The following is a 22,266-nucleotide window of genomic DNA, read 5'->3' on the forward strand; positions in this document are numbered from 1 at the left end:
ATTTCATTTTCCATGTAAAAGCTACAAGGTATAATGAACAATTCTGGAGGTCAAGCACATGTCTTCATATTTGTTTCATGATAGCACAAATTATTGCATGCACATGGATCTACGTTCTGCATTGATCCATAACTTTGTTTAAATAAAGACAAAGATGTCAGCAACTAAATTTTAGACAGTTCACTGTTCTACTACAAGGATTTTTCAGATTTGATAGCTGTCACATGTTTGAACCAATAGACAGAATATGATACACAAGCTGAAATGATCAAATAAATTCTCTGATAAGCTATGTGCTTGACAACAAATTTCATGTAGCAAAGGTTACTCTGCAATAGCAAATTGAATTACAGTAGTTTCTTACAAGTACTTGAAAGTACCTCTTGGGTAGCCTATGATGGTCAAACAAGGTAACAGCCTAATATAACTTTCCCTTAAAGTGCAAAATCATAATGGGAACTAGTCTTGGGCAGCTCAGCTAAGTAAAATGTGCACACTGAATCTCACTTATATTCTGCTAGGATGATGCTAAGAGTGACTGACATAGTCACAATGTGGACTTAAAACATATGTATGTGGACTTCAAAGTACACCAAGAAAGACAGTGTCTAAAGAGGCACAGAAAGTGTGAAATGCAGCTTAAGATATGTAATTGATTAGTAATTTTACCTGCTTAGGTTGTTGAAGAATTGGAAACTGAGTAAGTTCAGTTTTTGATTTTTTATCTGCTTGCTGGACACTAACAAGTGAAGATTCTCCAGCTTGCTCGCTCAAACACATTAATATGGGAGGTCTCTTGAAAATATGTTGACCTGGTTGAGGTCTCCTTCTCCATATTTGAGATGTAGATTCTGAGATGGAGAGTCTTTTAAGTGACATGGATTGTCCTATTCCCTCAGTATGTGGAGGTTGCTTCTGAAGTGACGAAAATGCCATTGAAATGTTTTGCTTCTTTGTATTACAAGTACAGAAAATTAGTCCATTGCAAAAAAACAAAAACTGAATAAGATGGTGACAATGAATTGTGTCTTCCAGTGATTCTCCATTCTTCTTGGACTTCGATGATATTGGATAGATGAAGAAATGGCTTCAAATGAAACTGTGGATCATTTGCTGGTGGCATTAGATGCATTTAATTCCATAAAAATGCCCTGCAAACATGATTAATGCTAGTTATTTTAGAACACAACAAAAAATGTTTTCCACATACATAACCTACATATTGACTTGTTTTCCTCATGAATGATGATCTAGAGTTTTATTTCATCTCATGTCTCTACCTATATTTTTCACACACACACACTCATACATGGACATAAAGAGAAGAGCATCCATAGGTATGACATGAAAGATACAAGAAAATACAAAAATTGAAGTCACTTTGTTGAACGGGTCATTCAACACTTTTGAAGAGCACATCAGGAATATATGAAGTATACTGTTAAGTATGAGGTCATAAATCCATTGCTAGATAGCCTGATGGACTAGCTCGAGTACTCGAGTGCATTGAGCTTTATATAGGAGGTCTCAAGGTCGATTTCTTGGGCTGGCTGCCTCTATTGTATGCTTCACTCGATATCCCTATTGGATTAGGGATTGTAATTGGCACAAACAGATTTACATTTTTGGTACCATCTGAAAAATGTGGGGAAGAATCTGGAGGTTTTCCTGCGAGGTTTTCCTTGGGTTAAGAAATCCATTGTTACATTGGATTTGTATAGATAGTCAAATATGGATAGCAGCAAAAGGAAACTTTTACCATTTTTCCAATAAATGTGAGAGTAAGTATTTCCACTTTATAAATAGTAAAATAATTTGCCAACAGTAGCAGAGAAACAAATACATGCTATCCAGGAATGGTAAGAAATGATGATTAATTCTAAGATTACTACTAAAAAATGTTTTAGAATTAGGAGAGGCTGTTCTAGAAAAACATGTAGAAAATAAGAAGCATGTGGAAGTTTGAATATAGGTGTAAAGTAATTTTGGAGCGTTAACTCTATATTGTGATTTAATTAGCCTATAAAAAGGCACTTCGTATTTGATTTTGATCATGGATTGAAACAAATTTTGAGCAATTCTCTAGAGTATCTCTTCTTATTTCCTTTTTGTATTTGATTTTGATCATGGACTGAAATAATTTTTGAGCAATTCTCTAGTTATCTCTTCTTATTTCCTTTTTGTATTTGATTTTGATCATGGACTGAAATAATTTTTGAGCAATTCTCTAGTTATCTCTTCTTATTTCCTTTTAGTTTCATCCCTTATCAGAGGGTACCAGAGAAGGTTAGATTGATGGTACCAGAGGGTTATATTGCTTGGCATGAGAGAGCTTTGTTCCTGTGCCAAACCATGGAGTTCCATTCCTACAAATTTCTCTGTTGTGTTTGTGTTTGAGTTTTCATTAGTGTTTGTCCTGCTATTTTATGGCATTTTCCTAGATATGGTTTATGTCTCTGAGGGTAGTATTTATCCTTTTCATTGTTGACCATCCATTTACAGATCTACACTACAGTTAGAACAATTTTGGCAATTGTTTCTGCCATGTTGATTCTGATTTTATTGTAAATCTGCTGATATCAAATATATCTACCTGAGAAATTGCCATTAAATCAAGCATTGACGCCAAAAAGAGACAATAGAGTGCTGTCAAAGTTCTTTGTGTTGAAATTCTTGTTATTGGTTCTAATTGCCCACCTTTCCTCTTTTGGTTTACGTAATTGTCCTATGATCTAAGTCATTGGATTCATCACCCCCCCATGTGTCGTGAATCCAACATGTTGGAAACGATTTGCTGCTGACGTGCGTCCGATTTGTCGTTCGTGCATGTCTGAATTTTGGGATTCGTGTAAGGAAAGATTCTGATTCGTGCCTAGAGAGAATTGCAGTTTTCGAATATGTGTCGGCCGAAAAGCGACCTGTGGGCTTGATAAAAGCCAGAATTGGGTTGCATTTGTCCATTTGCATTCGCTGTTTGGGTGTTGTGACATTGTGGGAGTGACTAGCAAAGGAGATAGGAGTGTTTTGGAGGTTATTCAAGCTACAGTTAAGTCAATTTCCCTTCCATTTTTTTTCTAGTTTTGTTATAACAATCTACCTGTCCATTTTGTTTACATGCACAGCCTTACAATAGTGCATTTTTTCTTTATTTTTACAACATTCGTGGATCAATCAAGGGAAGCATGGAAGGGGCAAAAGAAGGGGAAAGACAAAGATGTGAGATGTATTTCAAGATGATATGGGTTTGAAGAACAGTGTTGAGTTGGCATTGGGCAACTTGGATCTTAATGAGCCAGTGCTAGAGCCTGTCACTTTTGATGATGGTGAGACTCTTGAGGGGTCATCCACCACACCAACAGATGCAGATATTACATTGGATACACAGGAGGATGATGCAAAAGAGAGTAGTGGTGGTACTGATGCTGATTTTGATGTTGATGAGCTATAGGGATAGCTTATAGCCTGCTAGCAGCAGCCTATGAGATAATATATATATATATATATATATATAACATGTCCTATGTGTCATGTTTTGGGGGGTCTCTCTATCTTGTGCCAGACTTGTATTTGTGTGTCCCATGTCCTTGTGTCCGGTGACTTAGTACCATCATCGTATTTGGTGGTTCTAGGATGATATTTGCCTAGATCTCTGAGCCCAATTCCTCCAAATTTTATATGGTTATGGTAATTGCCTCTATATGCTAACCCACTTCATCCAAATTTCATTTGGATAGGGTAATTGCCTAGATTTGTGCAGTCTGGTCAGTCTTTTGGTTTTTTCTATTTGGTGGTTTTAAAACTTGCATTTGCAAGGGAATGTCACACAAGGTTATGTTCCTCTTCATTGTAACAACCAATGTAGCTTATATTGTTGCCATTGAAGTTTGGAAGCCACACAGATCGAGGTCCACCTATAAATTGAAACACCAACCCTTTAGGGCTATAAGTGAGTTATCCGACTGTAGAGTGAAAACAGTGCAGGCTATGGACAATTTGAAGATCGTAAAGAGATGTGGCATAGGTTGTTTACAATTCTTATCACCATTACATAGTGGTTTTAGACTCATAAGGAGAGGGATTTTGAAGCACATGCATTGTTGTACGAACGTGAAAGGAGGAGGTGCCGCACTTGTCAACCCAACTATCTCAAATTAAACACATCATGGCATGAAAAACATGTGAACAAAGAACACGTCTCTTAGACTTACGTTGTGAAAGAGGAAAATGGAAGCAACCCAAGGAATTGTTGGATGAAAGGTTGAGTAGGATGTGGGAATGATGAAGTTGAAACGAAATAACACTTCTTTCTTTGTTGCATGGCATATTCACACAACAAAGAAGGGGCCAAACATTGTATTGAGCACTGGAAAGTAGCATCACTGACCAAGTGGGGGCCCTTGTGAAGTTGGTATAGAGATAAATGTTTGCAAGAAAATTATTGTTAAAGAAGAGTCTAACAAATCAACACCTATAACAAATCTTTAATTTTATGATATTTTTGTATTATAGTTGGGCTTTGGCCATCACGATTTCCTTCTTTATTGCATTGTTGCTTTTTATCATTTAAAGTACGTGTTGGTGGTTACATGCATGCTTTCTTTTGTTCATTTGCTATTTTCTAGTGCTCAGTTTACAAGTCATTCTAGTTTTAATTGTTTTTTTTTTTTCTCATATGGCCTATCGTCTCATTCTAGTTTTAATTGTTTTTTTCTCATATGGCCTATGGTCTCATGTACAGTTTAATAAAAATTTGTTCATCTATCTATCTTTCTTAAGAAAGGTTGGCTATTAAAAATGACAACCTTAAGCAAAGGTTGGCTATTAAAAATGACAATCTTAAGTAAATGTTTTAGAATAATTGTGGTCATCTTTAAAGATATCTTAGTATTTTAAAGATATCTTAGTATTATGTTCCTTGAGCATTTATCCCTTTGGGGAAACAATGGGAACTTATTAGATTATGGTTCCCATAAATCTCTCTCTTGTATGAGGACCATCAACCTTTATCATTGAATAGGAGAATATATTTCATTATTATCAAGGGTAATGGCCCATTGAAGCATATTTGTTTCTTTGCTCAACAATTTATTAAAACCTACCCAAAAGAAAATAAAAATCATCCTTTGAAAGGCTTTCACCAAAATCTAAGTTTGTTGTGATTTTATATTTGTGCAAAGCATCCTCCATTGCCTATGTGACCATCATTAAGTAATGCGAGGGCTTCTCCAAGGTTTAGCTAGTTTCAACATGGATATGCAAATGTTAGAAAAATTTCATTTTTTGTAAAGCGACGAGTCCAATTCTCCTCTTGTGAAGACGGACTCGAGTAATTTTAAGGTTATACTTTCCAAATGTTTTAAATTAGAAATAATAGGTGAAATAGTGCTAGAAAAATATAGAGCTCTAGGAAAACTTGTGATTTTATTAGCCTAAGCCTCTTGTATTTGATTTCAATTATGGAATGAAATAATAATTTTAGTATATACTTAACACTTTGAAGGAGAGTATTCATTTGAAACAATGTTAGTAGCAAAGGAAAGGAGAGTACTATCATTTGAAACAATGTTAGTAGCAAAGTGAGGGAGGATGTTATCCCATCAACTTGGGGATTTGCACCCCAAAGCCACTTTTAGATTGGTAAAGCTTTTGGTGTGGGTAACTACCTCTATTTCATAATTACTATACATGTGGGATTAGGAAAATATTAATGTGGAACAGATGTAGGAAATTTGATGTAAACTCATGAAGTATAAGAATCAATATACATACATATACATCATCCATATGTCGTAAAATATGAAAAACAAAGTACTGTGCCAAATTGAATGTCTTATTTATATCATGTGAAGTCCCCCCAATCAAAGGTAAAATGAGAGACAAATTTAAAGGGATGACAATAGTGATATCTATTATCATTATAGCTTCCCACGCCTCTTTTTGGACTCACACTTAGTGAAGCTTTTTTCATGAACTAAGTTATCAGTGTCATGCTCATTAAACCTTTTAAATCAAAATGAGGTCTTTAAATGCTCATTAAACCTTTTAAATCAAAATGAGGTCTTTAAACTTTGAAATATCGCTCATTAAACCTTTTAAATCAAAATGACGTCTTTAAACTTTGAAATATTGTTGAAGTTTATGAGGAGGAACTGTAATAAACTCTGTACAAACATCTTTTGACATTTAATCTCTTTACTTCAAAATGTATGAATTTTGAGGTGCTTTAATTCTATCACAACTTCATGCATTTGATGATTCAAGGTATCAATGGAAAGTTATGCAATTTCCCTATTTTAGCTCCATAAGATTATTAAGTTTTTGAAAAAAATAAAAATTTAAGGTTAATTGTGGATTTGAAATCTTCCACCTCAATCTTGAAGACTTTTCATTATGCTTGTATATTGTCTCATATATCCTTTAATTATGACAATTATTGTATGTAAACCTTCCATTATGTTTCTATTTTTTTTTATGCATGGTAAGATATTATTCTTGTAGATTGTCTTGTATATCCTTTAATTATGACAATTATTGCATGTAAACCTTCCATTATGTTTCTATTTTTATGTGTTGCAAGATATTGATCTTTGTATCATATATCTACATGATGATGTTTTTTTTCCATGGTAAATATCTTAATATTCCATATGAGGAATATACATGTCTTGTCCTTTGAGGGACTACTGGGACTACTCATAGAGCATATCATAAATCACGAGTGCTATGATGCTCAACTCATGCATCTATTTTAGCATCTATTTTAGAGATGCTGGAAAATGTAACTAGGTTCGGTCTTCATAATTGTACTTAAAGTCAAAATGTAATATATTTGTTAAAAGAAAAGCAAAAGTAATTTTATTATTATGGAAATTGACTTATTAAAGCATGAGTTTCATGCTTGGGTCATTTGTCTTAGGTCAAGCCTCCATTATAGGCTTTAAGGTATTGTCAAAGTCAATTTGTTTATTGGTTAAAGACTCCTCCTCCATCAGGTCAGCCTCCTCAACGACTCCTTCAAGTTAGCCTCAAAGGAACAGTCATAAAATGAACTCATGTCAGCCTACAACAAAGATCCATCTCTTCATGATTCATGTCAGCTCATTTAGGATGGACATACCACTATATATACAAGTAGGTGATCTTTGCATTACAAGGATCTCAGATGTTTGCATTTCAGAGAACAAGATTCGGTGATATGACACATATTACTAGCTTGGATCTTAGAGAAGGTTGCGGTGAAGTGTGGGTGATCTCAGTGAAACAACTCTGTGATCTCAGAGATAATTTCGTGACATTCTCGGAATATAGAATGCAGATTGCAGTGGAGACAGTTCAATTATGTATCATAGTGACTCGATGTTATTTCTATCATAGTTTCGGTGCTACCTTGGTTTCGATGCTACTACAATGATCACATTTTCAGTGATATTACAGTGATGTACTTCAGTTCTATCTCATTTCTACCACAATGAATATCTTGGTGATGTAAACTCGGTGCTATCTTATTGTTATCACAATGATAAGTTCAATGTCATTGCAAGGATCAAAGTATGAAGAAGAAGGACAAGGTTGACTTGATGGATGGAGGTAGTCTCGAGTCTAAGTTGTAAGGGTCTTGATTGTCTCATCTTGAATCTACTGAAGGAAGAATTTGTGACTGGGTTTCTCCTCGAGGGGGGTTTTTCCCTGGAAGCGTGCCTATATCTTGTGTTCTCTTCTATTTGTTTCTTGGCATTAATCTTGATGATAAGAAAAGATAATTAAGATATCTAATACTAATAATGAAAAGATCACAAGTTAATGTCATTAATAAGGGAAATCGTTTAACTGCCAACTCCTTGGATTTCCCAACAAGAGAGACATGATGGTTAAAGTATACATTGAGAAGTTCCAAGTCTTGGAGTCAAAGGCAATTGGTCTGAAAGATATAATCACCAATTTGTAACAAGAAATTCAAAGGTAAAAATGTTCAACACTATTCTTTAGGTGAAGCCACTCAAAGCTAGAAGACTAACAAGGAAAAAGGAGGGAATATACATAGTGTGTAAACCGTAGCCAACCAATATGTTAGAAACACTCCCTTGTAAATCCAAATATATTATAGATGCTCTCAATCTTAATATATTAGAAACACTCCCTCGTAAATCCAAATATATTATAGATGCTCTCAATCTTGGTGAAAAAGCTTTGTTTGTTTCATTACAAAACTTTATACTAACGATGATTTACACTTACACCTACTTGACTCAGAATTTGAGTCTAGTGGAGATAGTGCACATTAAGACATTAGAGATACTACACATGAATAGTCCAATAATAATCCTATGCAAGGTCAACTCCTACCGCTAATAGATATCAGATAAACCTCAATGTCCCTTGCTACAATGATTAGGCTTACATGCCTTAAAAGATTTAAACTTTTTACCCTCATCCAACAACTCCTAGTTATGATTTCTCTTGTAAGTACTTTAAACATCCTAGATAATAAATAGTTTAGAAGTAAAGGCTTCAATATATATACTTTTCAATGATTCCCCATTCACATCTCGAACCATAACATGTTCATTATAAATGTGTCATCAATAAGGTGGAACTTATATTGGCAAATTATAACCTCGTGAACTTTTACTTCACAACTTTAGTTGTGTGGACATGATTCTCATATTTAATGGGTCTATTCTTTGGGTACCCACTCTACTAACCATTGGAGAAGTCTACCCTCTTTAAATGGTATGAAAAAGAGTATACCATCAAATCCTTCTGTTAGTTTAAGTCTTTCCAGCTTTCCTCCAGTGATCAAACATGCTCTTACAATGTGATTTTAAAGTGTCAAGGTCAAATTTTGTCATTTCAGTGAGTCTTCAAGTAAAATTTGGTCACTAGGCATTAGGTCTAGGGATTGCTTTCAATCCTTCCAAAGTTGTCCAAATTTCGGTCCATGTCATCATTCAGCTGAGTGTACCATCATTCAAAAGGTTGTCTTTATCATGTCAGGTTCCAATGGGTCATTTTACACCTTGTTCATGCTTCAGTTGCGCCTAGGCAAGGTTCATTTCTCTCTCCTAGGGTTTTGAAGCTAATTTCTCTTGGATGGTCAAATCATTAGCAAAATTTGTATCCGGATGTTCATACACCTTCCCCTATCCTTAATGTACCTTATTAAACACTTCCCATCACTGAGATCCCCCGAATTCCTCATTTTTACACAAACCCTAGTTTCTTGCTACAACCTGGCAATTTTCTAGGTTGGGCCTGTGTTTTGCCCTTTTGGATCCCTTCCCCTCACTCAATCTCTGAGATTCCACTTTCTCCTGCTTCCTAACATCCCTCCCTACTTCCCAAGATTTCCTCAAGAATTTAGAAGCTCCCTATCTCCTTCATTTCGCTTCATTTCGACAAATCTCTTGTTCCACACATTGAGGTAGGTTTTACTCAAATGATGTTTCTGAGCAATCAAAGATGAATTTGGGAAAACTGAGAGAGGGTTTTGTCCACAACAGTCCAAGGAAGAAAAACCTCCTTCACTTTTTACACAGGTGTCATGGTTTTATAGAAATGTCAAAAATACAATCGTCTCGGGAGAATTGATGCACCTCTGGAGTGACCGTGGGAAAATCAAGTTTTCTCCTAGCTTGGTTGGCCAAATAACTTTCTTGATGAGTCAAATGATAACTAGACACAAATATCTTTCCAATGAGCTATCATGAGCTCAATTTGAAGTTGAGGAAGGCATTCAAAAGTTGACTGTAACAGCACTCTGCCTTTGGGCAGCCTCATTTGGCACATTTTGACCAGTCTTGGGAGATTTGATTTTTGATAGGGCAAATGAACTCCAAATTGAAAAATTCCAATTGGGTTGGAAAGTAGACTCAAATACCTTTCCAACGAGCTATCCTGCGCCTGATTTCGACACCGGGAAGGCCTCCAAAAGTCTCCTGCAAAAAGGTGCTACGCACAGGCTATATGCGCCGCGCCAGTGTATTTTTGCACTAAGAAATGAAGCTATATGCGCTGCGCCTTCCATGTGCGTCGCGCCAGTTGCCCAATGCGCCGAGCCATCAACAACTTCAGAAATTTGCTCCAAATCGCTCAAAATGCGTGGGTCTTCACTTGTACAAGTAAGATGGTTTTCCATCATTGCGTTTCATCCAAGATTGGTGCTTGTTAGATGGTAGTTGTCTTATGGTGTTGGATAGAAAAATCAAACCCTACCAAGGAAAACGGTGTTAGGGTTTTGTATCAACTGTTTGGCTGCCAAGTTACTACTCCCACCTCACATTCCCTTGCTCCATTTTTTCTTTGATTTCCCTATTTCCTAAAGTCACCCACTCTTATATTCATTAGTTTCATATCCCATACCCCCAATTCCTATTTTACAAAGTCCCAAACCCAAACCCTAGTCCATATACTATACCTTATCCCAACATTCCCTCATATCCCAAGTTACTCATTCCTAAGTCCCACTATCCCTATCCCTAAAGTCATTGCATTCCCTATCATTCATGTCAGTTGTAAAATTCCCAAAACCTCAAATTTTCTAAACAACGAAGTAATCGTCCATTGTTCCTACATTTCTCAAAATTCCAAAGGGCAAACATCACTTGACAAGACCCCACTGTCCACACTGCCCTATTTCCCACAATCCCTCCCACATTTGGCAATTGCACCAAACTCTCATTCTTCATCTCATTGAAAGCCAAACAGACTTTGAAACATCATGGAGGCGGGCACCGATACATCATATGACCAAGACAATGACTCTACAACTGAAACTGCATACACTAGGAGGGTACTGAGGAGGCACAAAACACATGATCGGCTCCAAGTCTTGACCGAAGCTTATTTGGTTGAGCATGGCACTTGATGGGGGACCTATGAAATTTGGAGAAATTTTTGACATTTTGGAAATTTGTGTGTAAAAAACAGGTTTTTTCCCTATATGGTGCGCGACGCATAGGATTGAGAGCTCCAAATTACAAATGGCTTGCAGTTTTGGATTTGTCATGGGAAATCATGAATTTTGGTACTTGGACAAGAAACTTGGGCAAGTTCTGGGTCCCCAAAAGGTCAAAAAACATGCAAAAAATGACCTCACTGCCCCTATTTTGACACACAGGAAGCAGTCTTGGGAGAATGCACTTTTGGAGGGGCAAATGGACACCAAATTGGAAAATTCCACTTGGGTTGGAAAGTAGACAGGCAGGGCTTTCCAACAAGCCAACTTGAGCTCAATTTGGACTTCAGAAAGTGCCTCAAAATCAGCAGCAAAGTAGCGCGGCGCATATAGAAATCAGCGCGACGCATATAGGTTTTTTGCCCAATTTTTCATCTTTCAGCTCAGAAATTCGGCCAGTTTGACTAGTTTTTCTTTGTGATGTAATTTTTGACTTCTCTTGATGTAATTGAGTGAACATGATGTAATTTTGGCACTTAGTTACTTGTTCTAGAAGATTCATTCACCAAAGAGTGAAAATTTAATGAATGAATCAGTTTCCTACCTTATAGAGGCAAGTTGTTTTGACTGCCTAGATTGTAGTGCTTTGTTTAGAATTGGTTGAAACAGCTTCTAGAATGATGAGCTCGACCCCTAGAGGCAAGGGAATAGGTTGGCTTGCCTATATTATGTAATTTCCAAGTCATTTTCAGGGTTGGACTCTTGGGAAAAGCTTGACACTTTATTGTACATTCACTTCTGCATTTTTGGCAAAGGAAAGACCAGGGTTTTGCAGCACTGTTTGGGATCCATGTGGTTTTATGTGTTGATGGTGTGCTTCTTTCAGTATTTGTAAGTTGTTATGTGTATCATTTTCCTTCTCTCATCTTCTGCAATTGAACAAATGAAGTGTTAAGGTAGAATCCATAGATTGTTATGCTCTACCTTTGAATTTGTTTGATTTTCCATGTTTTCATCTGTTTAAGGAGTATCCTTGAAAGCTTCTTGCTCTCCTTAGCTTCTCACCAGTCAGATCTAGCCATTCATTCTCTTTAAAAGCATCAAGATGATCGCCTACCTTGCCCCAAGTAGACCTCTGCAAAAACTGTGTCTCATCCCCGCACCCAAAATTGCCTTTCCCTTTGATGCAACAAAAACCTCAAAAATCAAACCTACCTATCCATTTACTAGCCTAAAATCAATATCCATTATAAGTCATCTCAGCTCCTTTGAAGACCTTTTGCCGAGATAGACCCGGAGAGAGCCCTCTCCTGTCCTCGTAGGGCTAGCTACGAGGCTGAGCTTGGTTTGATGTGGACCTAGAACCTTGTCTTTTCAGCTTGAGACAAATCTAGGCTCTAACATAGTGGCGACCATACTGGGGAGAACAAATGGTTTGCTTGTTGATGTCATTTGTTTTATAGCTACAGACGGAGCCTGAAGTTATGCCAGGTAGCCTTCGAAACACTTTTGCTTTGCATTAGCGGAAGTAGATAAACGCTGCTTCAGTCAATCTCCGGTCTAGCTTGTAATCGTGACATCTAACTTGTTAATTGCCCCAATACATGTATCAAGTTCAGATCTGATTGTTGATGGTGGACAACGATCAGACACTGGCAAGGCTGAAATCATTCACCTGGCGACTCTAAATTAGTTTTGAGATCAGATCCAAAGACTCCACTGGGGGATGATCCCGACCAGCAGAAACATGAAAGGACAATATGGCAAGATCAGGTACTCAAGTTGGAATTTCATCCAAGACATTTTGTTCTTTGTTATAAATTATTTCTTCTCTTTTCCGGAGAACATTAACAAGGCTTTGCAAAATATACTATGCTTGAGAAAAGATCCTAGGCTTGCATTTGATCCCTTCCCTTTGAAGATGGTAAATACCAAAGATTTGCATACCTTTGAGCTTGATCAAGACCTTTCTTCTAAATCTTGTGATGACCATCTTCAAATTGATGAGCCCCAAGAGACCAAGACTGATTCTATACCTGCTGTACATACCCCTACACCTTTTATAATCCAAGATAGGTATAAACCTCTTGTTTTACCTTCTGTTCTTCATGCTTTCCCCAAAAACTATGATCTATACTTGCCGAGGTTTGACGGTGAATGTAAGAATGTCAACGCTGAGCAACATGTGCAGAATGTTGAGAATTTTCTAGATCTTTTTGAAGTTGATGCAGAAGATGTCAGTATAAGGATTTTTGCTCTTTCTTTGCAAGGCAAAGTGAAGAGTTGGTTCAAAACCCTGCCTGATGCGAGCATCTCAGATTTCCGGCAGTTCGTCAAAGTTTTTCTCGACAGGTGGATGATCGGACAGAACCTTTTCCTTATTATAGAAGAGTATAACCAGCTGAAAAGACTACCAGGGGAGACAGTACAACAGTTTTCGGCCATATTTAATCAAGTTTATTATTCAATGCCAGTTGAGATAAGGCCTACTCCTAGATCTGCTCTCTTGCACTATCCGGGTGCCTTTGATCCGGAGATGGAGTTTCAGCTGAGAGAAAGGAATATTGCAACACTTCACGAGATGCAAAATAGTGCAGTAAATGTAGAGGCGCATCTGCTGATCCGACGGGCAAGGTTGAAAGAAGAAGAGATGAAAAACATAGATCTGGAGGAATCAACATCTCTAGAGGTGAAGCTTGACATTTTGGTAAGTGCAGTGGAAAAGATGATGGACAAGATCAACGCAAGGAATGATTATGATGTTCAAGCTCATGGCTCGCTGATTGAAGAAGAACAAGTTGCTGATCCAAAACATTTTGTTTCTTATCCCAGTTGTCATAGTGATTGTTTCCTAGATCATCTTGGAGAAGAAAGAACTGTTGATATGACCTGCATGCTTGATGATATGTTTTATACCAATGATTTGCCTCAGTTTGATCAGTATGATGATGATTATGTTCTCCAAACAGAAGCTAATCTTACAGACAAATCAACAGCTAGTTTGTGGGAGGAGGAAGTTCACTTACAGCAGCTCGAATACAATGTTCAGCCATCACATATCAGCTATGACAGTGACGAGGAAAGTGCAGCAAATTTTGAAGTAAGTGAAGGATCTTTGCCTTTTTGTTTTGATTCATGTCAGTTCATCAGAGACAACTTCCATGCAATCAGAAATCAGCTGTCAACAAGTCTTGATTTAGACCATCTTGAGAGCAATGAAAACCTTGTTCAAGACTTTTCATATCCAGAATTGCAGCCCTCGAATGCCTTTGATTGTCAAGTTGCAAATAAAGACTTGGAAACTGGAACATATGCTCAGCAAGATGATTCCATACCATTTTGTTTCGAATCATTTCAGTTTTTGACGGGAAAATTGCATAGTACATCTTCAGTAAAGAATGAGCAGCGCAATCATGTAATCACATTGGAACCAATAGAAAATGGTTTGCAGCAGTTTTTTCAAGTTTTTCATGATCCAATAGCTGATGTTTTGGATGAGGTTTGCAGTCAGAGTCTTTCTCCATTGACTACATGTGAGCTTGAAACGTGTATTGATACAAACTTGATCTGGCAGTCGGTTTCTTTGTCATTTTCAGCAGGGGTCTCGTCACAAGGCTCAGATCAAAGTTTGCATTCATGGTATGAGGAAAAGAGAAGTAATCCATTGGATGAGCTAAGTCCCAGTATGCATGAATTTCAAGATCCTTATGCAGTGTTTTTGGAGGCAAATAGAGAATCCATAGCATTCAACAGATATGTTTCCAAGTTGTCATGGGAGTTGCCTTTCAGTAGTTCTCTCTTGTTGTTCATAAGTGAGCACTTGCGGAGAATTCAAACAACAGACGGGATACTTACTTGGTTGCATTGGTTGTTTCATTTCACTTGATCAGGTGATGAATGAAACTGTTAGAGTAGGTTTTGATGAATAAGCTCCACTTTGAGCATCATTTCTAGTTTGCCGGTTGTGTTTAAGTATTGAGTCAGTTTTTAGTTGAGTGAGAGTCAATTTGTGTCGTCGATTCATCAGTTTTCAGTGATGCATTTTAGTTTGAGTTTTTGACTCCATTGCCCAATGGACGAAGGCATTGTCTGCTCTCCCAAAGATCTGCCGTTCTTGGCACCTCTAAGGAGCTACCATCCCCATTGGAGCCAATGTTAGTTTCAGTCTTTCCAGCCTTCCTCCAGTGATCAAACATGCTCTTACAAAGTGATTTTAAAGTGTCAAGGTCAAATTTTGTCATTTCAGTGAGTCTTCAAGTAAAATTTGGTCACTAGGCATTAGGTCTAGGGATTGCTTTCACTCCTTCCAAAGTTGTCCAAATTTCGGTCCATGTCATCATTCAGCTGAGTGTACCATCATTCAAAAGGTTGTCTTTATCATGTCAGGTTCCAATGGGTCATTTTACACCTTGTTCATGCTTCAGTTGCGTCTAGGCAAGGTTCATTTCCCTCTCCTAGGGTTTTGAAGCTAATTTCTCTTGGATGGTCAAATCATTAGCAAAATTTGTATCCGGATGTTCATACACCTTCCCCTATCCTTAATGTACCTTATTAAACACTTCCCATCACTGAGATCCCCCGAATTCCTCATTTTTACACAAACCCTAGTTTCTTGCTACAACCTGGCAATTTTCTAGGTTGGGCCTGTGTTTTGCCCTTTTGGATCCCTTCCCCTCACTCAATCTCTGAGATTCCACTTTCCCCTGCTTCCTAACATCCCTTCCTACTTCCCAAAATTTCCTCAAGAATTTAGAAGCTCCCTATCTCTTTCATTTCGCTTCATTTCGACAAATCTCTTGTTCCACACATTGAGGTAGGTTTTACTTAAATGATGTTTCTGAGCAATCAAAGATGAATTTGGGAAAACTGAGAGAGGGTTTTGTCCACAACAGTCCAAGGAAGAAAAACCTCCTTCACTTTTTACACAGGTGTCATGGTTTTAGAGAAATGTCAAAAATACAATCGCCTCGAGAGAATTGATGCACCTCTGGAGTGACCTTGGGAAAATCAAGTTTTCTCCTAGCTTGGTTGGCCAAATAACTTTCTTGATGAGTCAAATGATAACTAGACACAAATATCTTTCCAATGCGCTATCATGAGCTCAATTTGGAGTTGAGGAAGGCATTCAAAAGTTGACTGTAACAGCACTCTGCCTTTGGGCAGCCTCATTTGGCACATTTTGACCAGTCTTGGGAGATTTGATTTTTGACAGGGCAAATGAACTCCAAATTGAAAAATTCCAATTGGGTTGGAAAGTAGACTCAAAGACCTTTCCAACGAGCTATCCTGCACCTGATTTCGACACCGGGAAGGCCTCCAAAAGTCTCCTGCAAAAAGGTGCTACGCACAGGCTATATGCGCCGCGCCAGTGTATTTTTGCACTAAGAAATGAAGCTATATGCGCCGCGCCTTCCATGTGCGCCGCGCCAGTTGCCCAATGCGCCGAGCCATCAACAACTTCACAAATTTGCTCCAAATCGCTCAAAATGCGTGGGTCTTCACTTGTACAAGTAAGATGGTTTTCCATCATTGCGTTTCATCCAAGATTAGTGCTTGTTAGATGGTAGTTGTCTTATGGTGTTGGATAGAAAAATCAAACCCTACCAAGGAAAACGATGTTAGGGTTTTGTATTAACTGTTTGGCTGCCAAGTTACTACTCCCACCTCACATTCCCTTGCTCCATTTTTTCCTTGATTTCCCTATTTCCTAAAGTCACCCACTCTTATATTCATTAGTTTCATATCCCATACCCCCAATTCCTATTTTACAAAGTCCCAAACCCAAACCCTAGTCCATATACTATACCCTATCCCAACATTCCCTCATATCCCAAGTTACTCATTCCTAAGTCCCACTATCCCTATCCCTAAAGTCATTGCATTCCCTATCATTCATGTCAGTTGTAAAATTCCCAAAACCTCAAATTTTCTAAACAGCGAAGTAATCGTCCATTGTTCCTACATTTGTCAAAATTCCAAAGGGCAAACATCACTTGACAAGACCCCACTGTCCACATTGCCCTATTTCCCACAGTCCCTCCCACATTTGGCAATTGCGCCAAACTCTCATTCTTCATCTCATTGAAAGCCAAACAGACTTTGAAACATCATGGAGGTGGGCATCGATACATCATATGACCAAGACAATGACTCTACAACTGAAACTGCATACACCAGGAGGGTACTGAGGAGGCACAAAACACATGATCGGCTCCAAGTCTTGACCGAAGCTTCTTTGGTTGAGCATGGCACTTGATGGGGGACCTACAGTCCAAATTTCAAGAAATTTGGAGAAATTTTTGACATTTTGGAAATTTTTGTGTAAAAAACAGGTTTTTTCCCTATATGCGTCGCGCACCTTGCGCGACGCATAGGATTGAGAGCTCCAAATTACAAATGGCTTGCAGTTTTGGATTTGTCATGGGAAATCATGAATTTTGGTACTTGGACAAGAAACTTGGGCAAGTTCTGGGTCCCCAAAAGGTCAAAAAACATGCAAAAAATGACCTCACTGCCCCTATTTTGACACACAGGAAGCAGTCTTGGGAGAATGCACTTTTGGAGGGGCAAATGGACACCAAATTGGAAAATTCCACTTGGGTTGGAAAGTAGACAGGCAGGGCTTTCCAACAAGACAACTTGAGCTCAATTTGGACTTCAGAAAGTGCCTCAAAATCAGCAGCAAAGTAGCGCGGCGCATATAGGTTTTTTGCCCAATTTTTCATCTTTCAGCTCAGAAATTCGGCCAGTTTGACTAGTTTTGCTTTGTGATGTAATTTTTGACTTCTCTTGATGTAATTGAGTGAACATGATGTAATTTTGGCACTTAGTTACTTGTTCTAGAAGATTCATTCACCAAAGAGTGAAAATTTAATGAATGAATCAGTTTCCTACCTTATAGAGGCAAGTTGTTTTGACTGCCTAGATTGTAGTGCTTTGTTTAGAATTGGTTGAAACAGCTCCTAGAATGATGAGCTCGACCCCTAGAGGCAAGGGAATAGGTTGGCTTGCCTATATTATGTAATTTCTAAGTCATTTTCAGGGTTGGACTCTTGGGAAAAGCTTGACACTCTATTGTACATTCACTTCTGCATTTTTGGCAAAGGAAAGACCAGGGTTTTGCAGCACTGTTTGGGATCCATGTGGTTTTATGTGTTGATGGTGTGCTTCTTTCAGTATTTGTAAGTTGTTATGTGTATCATTTTCCTTCTCTCATCTTCTGCAATTGAACAAATGAAGTGTTAAGGTAGAATCCATAGATTGTTATGCTCTGCCTTTGAATTTGTTTGATTTTCCATGTTTTCATCTGTTTAAGGAGAATCCTTGAAAGCTTCTTGCTCTCCTTAGCTTCTCACCAGTCAGATCTAGCCATTCATTCTCTTTAAAAGCATCAAGATGATCGCCTACCTTGCCCCAAGTAGACCTCTGCAAAAACTGTGTCTCATCCCCGCACCCAAAATTGCCTTTCCCTTTGATGCAACAAAAACCTCAAAAATCAAACCTACCTATCCATTTACTAGCCTAAAATCAATATCCATTATAAGTCATCTCAGCTCCTTTGAAGACCTTTTGCCGAGATAGACCCGGAGAGAGCCCTCTTTTGTCCTCGTAGGGCTAGCTACGAGGCTGAGCTTGGTTTGATGTGGACCTAGAACCTTGTCTTTTCAGCCTGAGACAAATCTAGGCTCTAACACCTTCATCAAATCCTTGGTACCTAGAGCTTGAGGAATGTAGAGTCTCACATGAAGAAATGGACTTTTGGATTCAAGGTCCACTTATACTAAGTGGGAACAACAACTTTAATAAACCTTGAATCTCAAGCTTCTTTGAGTGGTTATAGAAAGAATAGGTAGGTTTTCTAGCCAAGCCCTTAATGGGTGTACTTGGTCGGGAAAAACACATCGAATGCTTGGCATGCATTCTTGGTTATGTAAATTATCAAACACTTGGGATTCATCTATGGTTTCTTACCATATGTTGTTCTTATGGCAAAAAAGTATCTCTAGCGATGGAGAGGAAAGGCATATTGGGGGTCAACAAATTAACAAGAGGAGGATGCATGAGAAAGAATGAGTAAAGTTTTCATGCAATAGGTGGTTCCATAGGGAACCTGGCACCTTAGGTTGACATTGGCTAAAATAAAGGGCCCCTTTATATTTTCATGATTTGGATAGTAATTACTTTAGTATAACTAGACAATATTATTAATATTAGCCTTAGCAACAAACATAACCTTTGTTCCTCTATAAAAGTTTGTATAGCTGAAGGTTTACACCATTTTGACTCAAAAATTGAACCAGTAAAGATAATTCACATTGAACATTTCAATAGTGATGCTATGTTAGAATACCAATTCTATCTTTAATATATACATATAAGACCAAACTAGATCCATTTTGACCCGACTCTATCAAGCGCCAAGCGGGATCCAATCTATCGAGGTGCAAACTTCTTTTTTGAGTGCAAAACTTGATGGAAGGTTTGCACCTCAAGAGATTTGATCCCTCTCAGTGCTGGGTAGATACGGGTTAAGATTTATCTAGGTTGGTTATATAATACTATATAACATCTATATTTGTATCTATGTGTCTCTTTCTTATTCCCTCTCTCTATCTCACCCCCAAAACATACACACTCTCTCCCTCCCTCTTTCTCTTTGCCTCTCTCTCTTCCCTTCCACTCTCCTCTCTTTCTTGCAGTCTCTCCATCACTCCCTTGTCACTCCCTCTCTCTCTATACCGTTCTCCCTCTATGTCTTTCTTCTTCCTTCCCTCTCTCTCCCCCTCCAACTCCACCTCTCTCTTGAGTCCTCTCTCTCCCTTTCTCTCCCACCCTCCTTTGTTTCTCCCCCATTTCTCTCTCTCTCTGTCTCTGTCTCTCTTTGTGTCTCCACGTCTCTCTCTTGCCCTTCTCTCCCTATCTCTCCCCCCATCTCTCTCCATCTCTCCCTTGCCACTCCTTATGTCTTTGTTCTTTCCACCATCTCTCTCTCCCTCCAACCCCATCTCCCCCTCCTCTCTCTCTCCCTACCTCTCTCTCCCACTTCCCTCTCTCCGTCTCCCCCTATCACACACACTCTTTCTCTCCTCTCCGTCTCCCCCATCTCCCTCTTTCTCTCTCTCCGCCCTCCAACTTTGTCACTATCTCCCTCCCTCTCTCCCCCTCCCCCTCTCTTCCCTTCACTTTGCTTGTTGTCATCACTTGTGTCGCTAGTTAAAATGGATCTATGTTGGTTCTTACTAATATTTGTATTGTATAAATTTTACATCTTTAAATATAAAAGTATTCTCATTTTTTTATTTTATTAAAGCCTTAATTTAATTTTTATGGGAATATTTTTAGTAGTTGTGAGGATAGATGGTTTAGATATATCTCAAAACTAATTATAACCATTTTCCTATTAGCTTCAATTAAAAAAAGCTATAAAATTAAATTAAAAAATATATATATATATATATTGATTGTGAAATAAGTTATGGTTTTTGGGCATGTGGTATTGATAAGCCGTGGTATTGATAAGCCATGGTATTGTAACAAAACTTATTTACAAGTTAATAATATCTAGGGTAAAGTAGGGGTGAATAAGGGTACAAGTTAATAATATCTATGGTAAAGTAGGAGTGAATAGGGGTGAATATCAATGGTTAAGAATCTTGTTATATTCTTATAAAATATTTTGATTGTGAAATAGGTTATGATTTTTTGACATGTGGTATTGATAAGCCATGGTATTGGCCTATGTTATTATAACAAAGTCAAATTTTTACAGATTAATAATATCCATTGTAAAGTGGGGGTGAATTTTGTCATATTGGTCGTGAAATAAGTTATGGTTTTTGGGCTTGCGGTATTGATAAGTCACGGTATTGGCTCATGGTATTGTAACAAAACCTATTCACAAGTTAATAACAAAATCAAAATATAACAAATTGAATTTTATTATTTTTAACTTTTTATTATTAATTGAGCCAACATTTAGATGTTTGCATTCTTAGATCATTTTTTTTAACTTTTTTATAATTGATTGAGTCAACATTTAGATGTTTGCGCTCATTCCCGATCACTTTTGACATTATTTATTTATTTATTAATTAAGCCGACATTTAGAATTGTTTACATATTTACATTATACCTACACCTACACATGTAGAGCGCCTCTCAGCGTAATAATCATTAAATCATTAATTTCACTTGTTGCAATTCTTTAATTTACTCTCCCTACCTTCAAACTTTTTTTCCTCCATATAACATCAAATGGTCATTCATGGTTGATATTGAAAGTACACCGGTGATTAGACATCCTAGATTAAAAAAAAAAATTACAAAATTAAGTCCTTATACAAAGGTCATCTTCCTTTATATTGAAATTGGGGCTTTATATGTACATCATCTTCCTTTGTATTGAAATCTATGTACAAGAAGTTTATGAAATCTATGTACAAGAAGTTTATACTATAAATATAGGTCATCTTCCTTTATATTGAAATTGGGGCTTTATATGTACATCATCTTCCTTTGTATTGAAATCTATGTACAAGAAGTTTATACTATAAATATTGATTCAATAGTCGAGCTTTCTTAATTTCGAAAATACCCTCTTAATCTTTCCTTGGCCATCCTTTTATTAATAATTACAATAGAGTTATTTCCATATTGCAGTGTTAGGTTATTTAGATGGAGCCACTGGAATTTGAACTTAATTTGGAAAATACTCTCTTGATCTTTCCTCGGCCATCCTTATTAATAATTACAATAGAGCTGTTTCCATATTGCAGTGGTAGGTTATTTAGATGGAACCACTGGAATTTGAACTACTAGAGTTTTAACTTCCTTAACCTTTCAAGTGTTTTTCATGGAAGAGTAGCATCGAATAACACTTTTGAATATTTAGGGTTTTTAATATGTTGCCATGGTACTATTTTTTTTGCCACTGGTTTAATGTTACACTATTATCAAGTTATAATAGTTTAATCTGCATATTAATTTTAATGCTTATTATTGCTATGTAGGTTGACATAGTTGATTTACAATGAAATCATAAATTATGGGTAGTTGAGATACCTACATAGTCTACTTACAATGAAATTATCGGTTCTTGAGATACCTACAAGAATGGCTTGGAGAACAATTAAAGATACATTCCATTGATGGAATAAATTGATGCACAATTTCTTGGTTTTTTTGTCCCCTGACAATTTTGATTGATTGATATCATGTTAAGATCATACTCGGACACAAAACTTGAATGATATCACTCTTATTCAACATATGTTATTAATAGTAAGGAAAATAAATATTTTAGCTGTCATTTATAATCACACGTTGAACCAAATGATTACACTCATAGGAAAGTGGTGTTACCTATCCTTGAG

At 37.4% G+C, this 22,266-nt stretch overlaps 1 protein-coding gene and 2 long non-coding RNA genes across 11 annotated transcripts in view; 1 reads left to right on the forward strand and 2 right to left on the reverse strand.

Annotated features, from left to right (window-relative positions):
* The window catches only part of LOC149232622 (beta-amylase-like), a 48,008-nt gene extending 47,095 nt beyond the window's left edge, over nucleotides 1-913 (reverse strand). For both annotated transcript variants that reach the window (XM_089379460.1, XM_089379461.1), the window contains exon 1: nucleotides 670-913. In XM_089379460.1, the coding sequence (XP_089235586.1) occupies nucleotides 670-879 (210 nt within the window). In that variant the 5' untranslated portion in view covers nucleotides 880-913. The remainder of the gene's footprint in view (nucleotides 1-669) is intronic.
* LOC149232621 (uncharacterized) overlaps nucleotides 1-22,266 on the forward strand; it is a 74,060-nt gene that overhangs the window by 50,881 nt on the left and 913 nt on the right. The window lies entirely within an intron of this gene.
* Nucleotides 1,012-22,266, reverse strand: part of LOC149232623 (uncharacterized) — a 59,715-nt gene continuing 38,460 nt past the window's right edge. For 4 of the 8 annotated variants that reach the window (XR_016248181.1, XR_016248182.1, XR_016248180.1 and 1 more), the window contains one exon: nucleotides 1,012-1,151. This is a non-coding gene — a long non-coding RNA (uncharacterized LOC149232623). The remainder of the gene's footprint in view (nucleotides 1,152-22,266) is intronic. The other 4 variants (XR_016248177.1, XR_016248178.1, XR_016248175.1 and 1 more) reach the window with 1 other exon arrangement.

The sequence above is a fragment of the Pinus tabuliformis genome, chromosome J (assembly GCF_031772625.1).
Source record: "Pinus tabuliformis cultivar Carrire ecotype Pingquan chromosome J, CPIR1, whole genome shotgun sequence".
Classification (NCBI taxonomy): Eukaryota; Viridiplantae; Streptophyta; class Pinopsida; order Pinales; family Pinaceae; genus Pinus; species Pinus tabuliformis.